The 13,200-nt window shown below is 38.1% G+C and overlaps 2 protein-coding genes across 2 annotated transcripts; both read left to right on the forward strand.

Moving 5' to 3' along the window:
• Positions 1-9,557: 9,557 nt before the first annotated feature.
• LOC141907238 (uncharacterized) lies at positions 9,558-10,601 on the forward strand. Its single transcript, XM_074796820.1, has 2 exons — positions 9,558-10,452; positions 10,528-10,601. Exons 1-2 carry the CDS (start codon positions 9,558-9,560, stop codon positions 10,599-10,601), a joined length of 969 nt encoding a protein of 322 aa, XP_074652921.1.
• A 612-nt stretch (positions 10,602-11,213) lies between these two features.
• On the forward strand, positions 11,214-13,037 carry LOC141907519 (uncharacterized). Its single transcript, XM_074797184.1, has 3 exons — positions 11,214-11,290; positions 11,413-12,623; positions 12,712-13,037. Exons 2-3 carry the CDS (start codon positions 11,420-11,422, stop codon positions 12,795-12,797), a joined length of 1,290 nt encoding a protein of 429 aa, XP_074653285.1. The 5' UTR covers positions 11,214-11,290; positions 11,413-11,419; the 3' UTR covers positions 12,798-13,037.
• Positions 13,038-13,200: the final 163 nt, after the last annotated feature.

Here is a 13,200-nt window from a genome sequence, read left to right on the forward strand (position 1 = left end):
CCAAAAAGTATTGACTATTAGTTCATACTTACAATGCCATCCATCATGAATAGACGCAGTATTTATTTTTAAATCTTGCAATCTTAAAACTTAAAATGCGTCTGTTTCTAATGGATTTATATTGATACACAATACTTGTATTCCAGCTGCAGGCTGTTATTATGTGCTTGGTACATGTATTAGGTTTTAGCAAATGCTTTTATCAGCCATTATGATACATGTATATGTGATTAGATGGGGTAGTTTTCATGATCGAAAACACTGTTTCAGCGTTTTCCTGAATTCGGCTCCCGTCAAACAATATATGTAAAAATTCACGGCACAATTTATGCTAAAGATGAATTGCGCCGTATCTAACCAGTTTGCAAAGTCTGGTGTATTCGGTAAAGCCGCCACAAGAATACAAAGACTGGCCGATGGAGTGAGCAGAATTATAAACGTTATCGACACAATGAGAACGGTGAAAGTTATTTTCCTGGTATTATTCGAGTGAATTTTTGTTTTATTACTTTGTATTAACGACGGCGACGTCGTTAAAGATCTGATTATGATGATGTTTAGTAAGGCTATGATACATATCGGTGAATAGATGAAACTGGACGGGGCGATCACGTAGTGCGCCTTCATTCCGCGTAATGATGATATGAAGCAACCGAATTCACTGTCGTACGAGGTAATTGCGGCCGCGTAAGAAGTGAATGCAAATGAAAATGATACAACCGAAGCCGTAATAATCCATGCTACTTTTCGAGAACAGAATATTCTGGCAGTGAAGGGACTGACAACGGCGAAGCATCTTCCTAGTGTTATCGAAACGATAATCCAAGAACTTATTAAATTAGACGCATAGAATACATGTTCGTGTAAACGGCATTTGTTGACATCTGTAAATCGTATGATAACGTCACCAGTTAAAGAGTAGGCAATTAGATTTATTGAAGCCATGAAAGTACCGACCAAACAGACAGTGTCACTTATAGCCAAAACCGCCATATACGCGCTGTAAGAATGACGGCGAAATCGATGATCGAACATTAAGACCAGCGACAGCGAGTTTCCAGTCAGTCCGCAAATGAAAACAATCGGATAAATGTAAAGAAAAATACTCGATGAAACTCACCCAATGGGGACGTATAAAGCTAATATTTGGCTGCATTACTATCTGTTTTAAAATCTTTTGTTAACTTGGTCCATGAATACTACAAGTCTAACCACCAACATCCTTCCCAGCAGCGATTCGAACTTCGATGGCATCGCTACACTCAACCACGGCGCAAGACCCTGCCACACTAGACTGGGTGCGCAGGTTTAACCGGCACAATCAGATTGCCCGTTGTATGATCTCTGAGGCAAATTTCACGGATAAACTAAAATAGAACGAAGTATACACTAGGATATATACTGCGACAGGTGGTTTGCAAAGTTATTGAGGAATAATGATAAAGATCTAGTTCTTCCAGTTATGGAGCTAGAAGTCATAAAGATTGAATGAACCATAATTCATAATAAGTAGAATATACAAAGTATGAAAAATTAGAAGAAACGGGCTCAGGCTTGAATCTGTCGTCACTGACGTATATGCATTAGGCAACCCCGAAATTTCCATGCGTTAGTTCACATTGCACTTCGGATATGTTGTATATACCCAGGGCCAATAGCTAAATTTCGTCAAGACAGCCCCCAAATTGCCACGGGTTAATAGAGTTGGTATAAATAGGTTTTCATGCCAAAGGTAGAAAGGTTGAAAAAAAGTAAAGAATTGAGAAAAGATTAAAAAAGTGCTAAAACGTTAGATTATGTCAATCTTTCCAGTAAGCAGGGTGTAAAGAAAAAAATCATTCCATACCAGAATTTCTATAGGAGTAGGTAAAAATTTGATAATTACTGGATAAATGCAACAAATTATAGATAAAAAAACAATTAGATAAGGCAATGTTTATTCATAAAAGCTATGATCCCTAGAGAGAATGTTATAGAATTATTTTTGAAGTTTATATGAAACAATTCGATAAAAATGCTTCTACTCATTCAAATAAAAAATATAATCCTGGGGCCAGTGCTCAAAAGTTGGTTAGAGTTAACCATGTGGATAGTTGACATAGTGACAATTAAATTTCATTTCATTTTCATTTCATTTCGTTTATTGATTTAACTTAAATATCGTTCATGTAATACATAATATAATATAATGGCAATACATGCATGCATGCACGCACGCACGCACGCACGCACGCACGCACGCACGCACGCACGCACGCACGCACGCACGCACGCACGCACGCACGCACGCACGCACGCACACACACACACACACACACACACACACACATACACACATACACACATACACACACACACACACACATACACACATACATACATACATACATACATACATACACACATACACACATACATACACACATACACACACACACACGTACATACATACGTACATACATACATACATACGTACATACGTACATACATACATACATACATACATACACACACACACGTACATACACACATACACACATACATACATACACACTCACACACTCACTCACGCACTCACGCACTCACGCACTCACGCACTCACGCACTCACGCACGCACGCACGCACGCACGCACACACACACACACACACACACTTGTGTGCTTTCAGAAACTTACATAATTTGACAAGAGTATTTTTTGGGGAATTGAAAAGGGTTGTCAGTTTATAATGACTAGGTCTTGTTAAACAGAATTGTGGTAAGCACTGTGATCTTAGAATTGTATATTCTGGACATTCAAATAAAAAGTGATATTCATTTCCAATTACATTTTGGTTGCATTTTAAACAAAATCTCTGGTTTTCAGGTGTATTACTATATCTACCGGTTTCAATCGGTAGTTTGTGATTACTACATCTAAACCGGCACAATGTGCGTCGCAATGAAATAGGGAGGTCATGCAAATATGGTTCGAACTTTAGTTCAGTTTTGATCATAGAATACATTAGTCCTTTTGAGCTGTTACGGCAATCGGCCCTCCATTTTTGAGTAAATTGGTCTTGAAGACGCTGTTTGATCAATTCACCAATAAGTTCAGGATTAACTCGCTCGTGATTTACCCAGTAGTTCATTAAACCACACTCTTCTAGTGTGCATTTTATATAACTTAACCACTTGGTTGTTTTTCCATGGAGCAAGTGCATATTAAAAAGAATTTCATACATTTGACCCGATAATGTCGATACATCATTACATAAAAGCTTTGCCCAGAACTTAACCATTTTACTCTTGATGATTATCGCAAGCGGGGTTCTACCTAATTCACCATAGACCATATAATTTGGGGTAGACCGGTTTAGATGTAGTAAATATTTACAAAAACGCAGGTGGTATTTCTCTAAAATAGCAGTTGATTCGTAACCCCATATTTCACATGCATACGTAAGGATTGGTTCGACCATAGCATCAAAAAGTTCTAAACCTATGTCTGTATCTAAAGAGTACTGTTGGACCTTTTTCAAGACAAAAAATAGAGCTTTATTTGCACTTTCCCCAATTTTCTTTCGACATTTTGCAAATGTACCAGTGTAATTAAATAATATTCCTAAGTAGACAAATTCGTCAACAACTTCGACTTCATGTCGGTGTATAAAAAAAGTTGGTTTTAATCTTGTTTTCCTTTTTTGGAATATTAGTATTTTAGTCTTTGCTGGGTTAATTTTCAATTTCCATAGGTCACAATATTCAGACAAAGAATCAAGTGCTAATTGTAGGCCTTCCGTCGAGTCAGATAAAATAAGGGTATCGTCTGCATACAAAAGCACTAAAAGTCTCAACCAGAAATTTACTTCATCATTGTTATCAATACATACACTTTGACAGCCTTTACTCAATAGAAAGTTTTCAAGGTCGTTCACATGTAGACTAAAAAGTAGTGGGGATAGATTATCTCCCTGCTTGAGACCAATATGACTATGAAAAAACTCGGAATTCCTTCCGTTAGTCGAAACACAACATTTGACGGACTTATACATATTTATTACGATATTGTAAAATTTACCTGTGATTCCGTGGTTATCTAATTTTTTCCAAAGTGCTTTTCTCCAGATTTTATCGAACGCTTTTTCATAATCAATAAATGCACAGTATAATTTGCGATTTTTACCCAAAAACAAGTCAACAACTGATTTCAGTGTAAATATATGGTCAGTAACCCCATGTTTCTTACGGAAGCCGGCTTGTATAAGATTTAACAACTGGTTGAACTCTAGAAATTCAGATAATCGACTGTTAACCAGACTACTGTCTGTCACACCTACTCTCCGTGCGACGTTTTGGTCCTAAATGTCGTTAATAATCGGTTTATCTACCTTTATTACGCATCAATTTGTTCAGTGAGGAATTTGCATTCAGAAATAAACAACAATTTTCACTTAAGTTGTTTTTGTTTTCATTTATCAGCGATAGTTTACTCAGCATACGCTCGCGTAATGCTGAAAAACCCGCTCCGCGGACGCTCGGAAACGTTACAGTGACGTCATCACCTGCTCATTAGCATATCAAAATACAGTAGGTGGCGCCACGTGACGGGCCATAAAAGCCGTTTTTCAGCATTACGCGAGCGTATGCTGGGTAAACTATCGCTGATAGATGAAAACACAAACAAATTTATGCCAATTCATGATTTATTTCTGAATGCAAATTCCTTACTGAACAAATTGATGCATAATATTTACAGATCAACCGATTATTAACGAAATTACGGATCAAAACGTCGCACGAAGAGCAGGTGTGACAGACAGTAGTAAATAGTTTGCCTAGACAGCTCGTTAAATGCCCCGGTAGTTATCTGGGCAATTAGGATCCCCTTTGTTTTTAAAAAGTGGAATTATTGTTGATAGTCCCCAGTCGTGTGGGTAAATTCCTGAGTCCAAGATACGATTAAATAAGGTAGTGAGAACAAGTGATAAATCATTTGCAACTGATTTAAGCATTTCGTTGATTATCTCATCGGGTCCGGGTGACTTGTTATTTTTTAGTTTTTTGATTGCATTTATAACCTCTTCTTCAGTTAGGTCTCTATTAAGGGCATCAAAATTCAACGTTGCAAAATCGAAATCGAAATGTCCCTATGGGGGCTCAGTATTATCATAGTTGGGTTTTCTATTTAGTTTATGAAAATGGTTCACCAAGTCGTCAAAATTTGCTTCACATTGTGGTGCATTCGCCTTTTTGCGGAAAAACTTCCAGAAACTTTTAGGATCAGACTTCTTTAACATTCTAATTTCTTGATTAGTTCCTGTCGTGCGCGCATTTCGTTCACGATTAACCGATTGTTTATAGTTAGTGTATGCGTTGTTCAGAAATTGTTTAGTTTGTTCATTTTTGGTACTCTTATAGTGCCTTTTGGCACGCCTATATGCCCGGCGCTTTTCTATGACATTACGTGAATGGTGACGTGAGGCTTTATCATTGTTGGTACGTTTACCTAGTAATCTTTCCCCCATTGTATCTGGAGCCGTTCGCTTTAACGTGTCATAGAGACGTTTGTTACAAGTGTTAGGTTCCGCCTGGTTTAATAAATCTTGCTGGATAATATCAATGCCCGTACTATTATGGATTTTATCCATGTAATCAACTATTTTAGATTTGTTCCAATTAATCTTTCGTGATCTATTTACAGGTTCTTCGTTGGTTTCATTTATTATTGTTGATTTGCTAGAAATTTTGATTTCGATAGGGCAATGAACATCTGAAAATAGTCGGTCGAAACACAACACTTTAAAATGCACGATTTTTTCAAATAGGGGATAACTCGCTATGCCGTAATCGACCACAGGAAAATTATCTGACTTATCTGACTTAACGCATGTGTGTTTGCCCACAATTTTATCTTCACCGAGACGACCATTACATATAAATATAGAGTGTGATTTACAAAATTCGACTAATCTGTAACCATAATTGTTGATGCCGTTATCGGAATTGGTTCTTTGTAGCATATCATTTACAGTTAACGAGCGAACAGCTAAAACGTCGTCTTGAAAAATTTCACCAAGGTCTGAATATTCTATATATCTGTCATCAATGGGCGTATAGTCTAAAAGGTTGCGAGTGTGAGCGTTGAAATCGCCACACAATAAGAGGTATTAGTTGTCACAGTTATAAAGTGATATTAATTCAGAATCTAAATCGTCGAACAATTCGGCTCTTCCGTAAATACTACTCTCAGGGGGGATATACGCGGAACCTAAAAGTAAATCTTTATCTTCATTTAACATTTTTTTAATCAAATTTAAGCCAGTGAATTAGTTTACTCGTTTTCTTCTCCATGGTTACACATTTTTTCAGTACCTTTTTTATAAGAATGACAATTCCACCTGACCGTCTCACTGATAGATTTGTTCGGTTGTTCACATATGGGAAAAATCCAAGCTTTTCACAGAAGTCATTCAGCCAAAACTCGTCTGAACTGTCTAGTTTTGTCTCGGTGAGAATTACTATATCGTTACAGAGTAGAAGATCAATAAATTCATCGTATTTACTTTTCGATTTAAGCCCGCAAACATTTAAGTTCAACAGTGATATACTAGGGGTGTTTCCACTTTTCGTATCCACCCAATCCTATTCCGCGTTCATCTCTAGTATTGCCCGTGCATTTTCTAAGGCGGCACTAATGCTATCGGGTCCAGTGTTTTCAGTAATCACGCTGTCGGTCGATGTCGATGCTTTCGCTTTCTTAGGTACTTGTTTCACCCTCTCTCTTATTTTGCTGCTGTTGTGTGGGGGTTTCTTCCGTGATATCTTCGGATGGGGGTCTCTCGCATTTTTTGTCGTCTTTTCTTCTAGCTGTTTCTACGTGTCTGCTCGTATTATGTTCTTTGGTGTTATAACGATTAGTATCGGTGTAGTTATTATCGGGCTCTTGGTTGTTGATCAATGTACCGTTGCTAGCCATTTTTAGATTTTTTCCACCAGGTATCATGTGTAATAGTTTACGGGTGTTAATTTCATGAAGGCGCTCTATATGAAATTTTCTGCTTCTGAGCAATACAGCTACGAATTTCCTGTTATTTTTCAGTTTACGCTTAGCTCGCAATATTTCGATTTTAATGTTTTTGTTCTATGATCACACAGTTGTCGGGGTCGTCTAGGGGATCTCGCTTTATATTGGAATTCACTTCTATTTGCAAATCCATGCATAAATTTTCCAATTTTTTCATGTCGGATTTTGATGCTGCTAACTCAATTTTGCATTTTGCTATCGTGGTATTGGCTTTTTTAAGTTTCGCGGTGAGGGCGGCATTTTCTTCGGCTATATCATCTAGTTTTGCGCTGGCGAACTCAGAGGAAGTTTTAAGATCGGCTTGTATATGATGCCAGCGCATTTGAAGTGCTCTCGCCCTGACGTCATGGCAATTATTTTAAACCGGTTTGTTATTCTGAATATACTGCGCGATATGCCGTATAAAATGCATAATGCATTCACCAGTGCGCATGTGAAAACGTGTAAAAATATTTGTGACAAAGGTAATGTCTAGTGCATCAAATATTTGATATACCAGTAAGCTTAGCTTATGTGAAACATCCGAAAACAAGAAACATAAACAAAATCAGTTTACTACCAATTGCTGATTTATCAATTTTATCAAAGCTTCAAATGATACTTTAATTTTTTTTGTTTTAGATAACATATCATTCATTGGTCAGTAACAGTTGTTTTGGCCTTGCAGAAGTGCTGTTCTAGGATGCGCTTACCCGTCCAAATTCCCTCGAGATCTTCAAGATAAATTATGGCGTGAATTTGATGATATTGTCGGGCGTATGAATGAACTAGGATTCGACAACCAATTCGTCCACGTTGAAATTTTCATCATGGCCGATAATTCGATCAAAATAATCGAAATCAACCATCGTTTGTCGACGGTCGTAGCACCACTTTACAGAGCGTGTCTTCACGATGGTAACGTAGTGGTCGCTCTGATGGAAATGAACCGAGGAATAATTCCGACACACCCGCGGCCGAACGCTAAGTGTGGCATCGGTGGACAAGTGGTAACGTTCAAATCCGACTTAGCTAAAGATCTTATCGACTTTAAGTACGCGAAGTCGATTCCTGATGTTGTTATCATAAAATCACCAAATGAAAATGTAGTTTATCCTCGTGATGATGGTGGATGTTTTATAGGTGTCGTTAGCGCCTTTGGTGACAACCATCAAGGTAAACCAATGTATCTGAAATATATCATGTACCAAATATCAAGAATGCATTTACGTATGCCATGAATAATTCTACGTTTTTCTTCCACATTTCAGTTGCATTCAGAGAGTTTTTGCGCATTTCTAGAATGATTTTGAAACAACCTGAATACAGCCCTGCTGAGATCACTGATGGTGAAGGCACTTCTGATTGACCCAAACTGTACTACACGATTGTCCTTCGATCACCCGCTCTACATTGCATTTCTACTACATGTAGCAGCTAATTTATTAACATTTTATTGGAAATATCTATGATGTTTTTTTTTTGGTAAATAAGTAAATACATGTGATCGAATCAATGAATTCTCTAAGTTTAAATTATTGAATCTCTCTGATCTATTCATCATTTCGTTGCTGTGTTAAACTTGATGGTTTCGTTGAATAAAGCGCTATGTTTTATGTTGCATTAATTCTGACTATGTCATAACGCTCGTGAGCCGCGCTGACCTCATTTAAGAGCTTAATATGTATGCACAAAAATATATGAAACCGAGTTCGAGTTACATTGTGACTATCAAACCATCGCCCAGATAACAAACCGAACCGTAATAAATGAAAATTACTCTTTCTTGGCATAGTTTTTAATGTATTGATTATAAGGCTTTCTTTGCACAGGTCATAGTAAATTCAAGGTTTATTTAACCTACAATAAATTCAGATAATACCGCACCTATGTTAGACATTGGTGGTATCTTCAAGTCAAGAAGTAAGTTTAACGTTTATTACCGATTGTTTCACTCTTGAATTGTTGTTTTCTTGCTCTAAGGAAGATATTTCTAGTTCGTTGGAAACCTAGATGATTTAATACCGTAACTTATGAAAGATTTATATTCCTTAAGTACAAGGACGAACGCAAACGTTGTTATATCGCCTTCTTACCTATAAATTCATATCGTTATTTGTAGAAAAAATCTGATCAACTGTCAATTACAAAAAGGTGCACTGTGTAATCACTTTCTAAGTCGGTTATTTACCGGTTTCAGATATCGTACGATATAGATTATCATGGCAGCATCGATAAAAGTAGCGATCCTGTGCTCAGGAAGGGAGGGCGAGGCGTTTGCCGAGGGTATATTCGGAAATATTCCACAAGAAATGAAGACGGAAAATGCCACATTTGTCAATATCCTGCTGAAACCCGAGGAGAGTCTGCTAGAATTTACGCTTCGATGTATAGAGCAAATAAAACGGGAAAACTTCGACTTTGTCATATCATTAACCGACAGTACAGCGGTAGTACACGCTAAAATCTCGTCCGTTTTGCCAAAGATTCCCGGTCCGTCGTTGGATTCGGTAATGGCGGCGTTTAACAAGATTCACGCACGCAAATACCTGATGAAAGATGGTGGAGGCGTGAGGTATACCCACTTAGACCTGAATGCTAGTCCGCAAGATATATCAGATGCCGTCAAACTGGTCGGTTTACCGGCGTTCATTAAGCCAGTGGCCTTGCAGTATTCAATCGGAGTGGAAAGAATTGACGACGAGAATGATATCAAACCATGTCTTCACATTATTAAAGAAATGGATATTCTATACCAGAATGATGTCACCGGCGTCTTCGAAATCATACCTGATGAAGATGGGGCCATATTGGAAGAATATATCGATTCAGAAGCAACAGCTTCAGTTGAAGGGTGCGTCGCGAACGGAAATATCATTCATTGGTCAATAACAGACACATTGTTTTGGCCCAGCAGACCTAGTGCTGTTCTAGGATGCGCTTACCCGTCCAAATTCCCTCGAGATCTTCAAGATAAATTATGGCGCGAATTTGATGATATTGTCGGGCGTATGATTGAACTAGGATTCGACAACCAATTCGTCCACGTTGAAATGTTTATCATGGCCGATAATTCGATCAAAATAATCGAAATCAACCATCGTTTGTCAACGATCGTAGCGCCTCTTTACAGGGCGTGTCTTCACGATGGTAACGTAGGGGTCGCTCTGATGGAAATGAACCGAGGAATAATTCCGAAACACCCGCGGCCGAACGGGAAGTGTGGTCTCGGTGGACCTCTGGTTATATTCAAATCAGGGGTAGCTAAAGATCTAATCGACTTTGAATACGCTAAGTCTATTCCCGATGTTGTGATCATAAAATCACCGAATGAAAATATATTTTATCCTGGTGATGATGGTGGATGTGTCGTAGGTACAGTTGGTGTATTTGGAGAAAACCATGAAGGTAAATATATGTTATGTTGTTATATCAGACAAACATCAAGACGCGGATAATTCTATCTATTTCTGGTTATTGCAGATACATTCAACAAATTTTTGCGCATTTCGAGACGAATTTTGAAACATCCGGAATACAGCCCCGCTCACTGGTAGTGATTATACACACCATCGCGTGTGATCGACCTCCACTCAATACTGTGGTTGGCCTTTCAACTTATTTTGCGTATGGCTGTACATTGTAAACTGTTGCCTCGCTTTGAACCAGGAAAAGACGTTAGAATCGACTTCAGAATTATGTGTATGGTACTCATTATCCACTCCCAAATCTCGACGATACAAGCCTAGCTCAAATACGTTACAGATTGTGGACTCGGATTAAGCTTCGAGGGGTGCTGGTGTCAGTCGATGTGCACAACGTCATTAATATTAGCATTTCAAAATAACAATTACTAGTATGATTTTTGAAGTTAACTTTTAATTAGATATATTTCATAAGTCTTATTTTCTAATCAATGATGTTCATGCCTTTTCAGAAATATTTCACTATAACCCAATGTGTTATTCTTTAAGGCTTCTAGTTAGCTTTTTTGTTTACGAGTACCATAATTGATAGCAATTAAGTATAGGCTTGTATATGATGCCAGCGTATTTGAAGTGCTTTCGCCCTGACGTCGTGGCAATCTTTTTTTAAACCGGTTTGTTATTCTGAATATACTGCGCAACATGCCGTATATAATGCATAATGCATAATGCATAATGCATTCACCAGTGCGCATGTGAAAACGTGTAAAAAAAATTGTCACAAAGGTATTGTCTAGTGCATCAAATATTTGATATACCAGGTAAGCTTAGCTTATGTGAAACATCCGAAAACAAGAAACATAAACAAAATCACTTTACTACCAATTGCTGATTTATCACTTTTATCAAAGCTTCAAATGATACTCTAATTTGTTTGTTTTAGATAACATATGGCAGAAAGAATTATGGCGGCACCATTGGCAAGAATAGCACTTCTCTGTTCAGGACGGGATGGAGAGGCATTTGCTGAAGATATAGTTGGTAACATTCCTCAAGAAATGAAGACGGAAAATGTTATATTTGTCACCATCATGCTGAAACCCGAGGAGAGTCTGCTAGAATTTACGCTACGATGTATAGAGCAAATAAAACGAGAAAACTTCGACTTCGTCATATCATTAACCGACAGTACAGTGGTAGTACACGCTAAAATCTCGTCCGTTTTGCCAAAGATTCCCGGTCCGTCGTTGGATTCGGTAATGGCGGCGTTTAACAAGATTCACGCACGCAAATTCCTAATGAAAGATGGTGGAGGCGTGAGGTATACCCACTTAGACCTGAATGCTAGTCCGCAAGATATATCAGATGCCGTCAAACTGGTCGGTTTACCGGCGTTCATTAAGCCTGTGGCCTTGCAGTATTCAATCGGAGTGGAAAGAATTGACAACGAGAATGATATCAAACCATGTCTTCACATCATTAAAGAAATGGATATTCTATACCAGAAAAATGATGTCACCGGCGTCTTCGAAATCATACCTGATGAAGATGGGGCCATATTGGAACAATATATCGATTCAGAAGCAATGGCTACAGTTGAAGGGTGTGTCGCTAACGGAAATATCATTCATTGGTCAATAACAGATACGTTGTTTTGGCCTTGCAGAAGCGCTGTTCTAGGATGCGCTTACCCGTCCAAATTCCCTCGAGATCTTCAAGATAAATTATGGCGTGAATTTGATGATATTGTCGGGCGTATGATTGAACTAGGATTCGACAACCAATTCGTGCACGTTGAAATATTCATCATGGCCGATAATTCGATCAAAATAATCGAAATCAACCATCGTTTGTCGACAGTCGTAGCGCCACTTTACAGAGCGTGTCTTCACGATGGTAACGTAGGGGTCGCTCTGATGGAAATGAACCGAGGAACAATTCCGAAACACCCGCGGCCGAACGGGAAATGTGGTCTCGGTGGACTTCTGGTTATGTTTAAATCGGGGGTAGCTAAAGATCTAATCGACTTTGAATACGCGAAGTCGATTCCCGATGTTGTGATCATAAAATCGCCGAATGAAAATATATTTTATCCTGGTGACGATGGTGGATGTGTCGTTGGTACGGTTTGTGTCGTTGGTGACAACCATGAAGGTAGGCTATAATGTGTATTATTAATCCAACATCAAGATGTATTCACATGCGGATTCATGTAATTCTATTCATTTCATCTACATTACAGATACATTAGAAGAATTTTTGCGCATTTCGAGACGAATTCTGAAACATCAGGAAAACAGCCCCGCTCAGCTCGGTGATGACCTTTGATACACACCGCCGCTCATGGATTGACCTCCGTTCAATACTGTGATAGTGTCCTTTTTTTCATATTTTTTCGTGCAGATAGTTCATTATGATTCTGGCCGAAACAAATGCCAGACATCTTACAGATACATTACGGATGCCTTTCCGTCAATTAAATTCATCTTGTTTCGTATAATTACTGATTTGATACTGTACTTTTGATAGCAATACTGTAAAATAATATCTCAATTAATACATTAGAATTGGTTGTGTCATCCTGTATTCGTTGTGTCAACACAAAAAATATACATATTTAAATGATGTAATCGTCGTATTATGTTTATAATGATTTATTTTTCACTTAAAGATAGTTTAGATGAAATGAAAAATGTAAGTGCTGAATAAAGTGATTCTTCCAATAAATCGT

Source organism: Tubulanus polymorphus, chromosome 6 (assembly GCF_964204645.1).
Source record: "Tubulanus polymorphus chromosome 6, tnTubPoly1.2, whole genome shotgun sequence".
In the NCBI taxonomy this organism is placed as follows: Eukaryota; Metazoa; Nemertea; class Palaeonemertea; order Tubulaniformes; family Tubulanidae; genus Tubulanus; species Tubulanus polymorphus.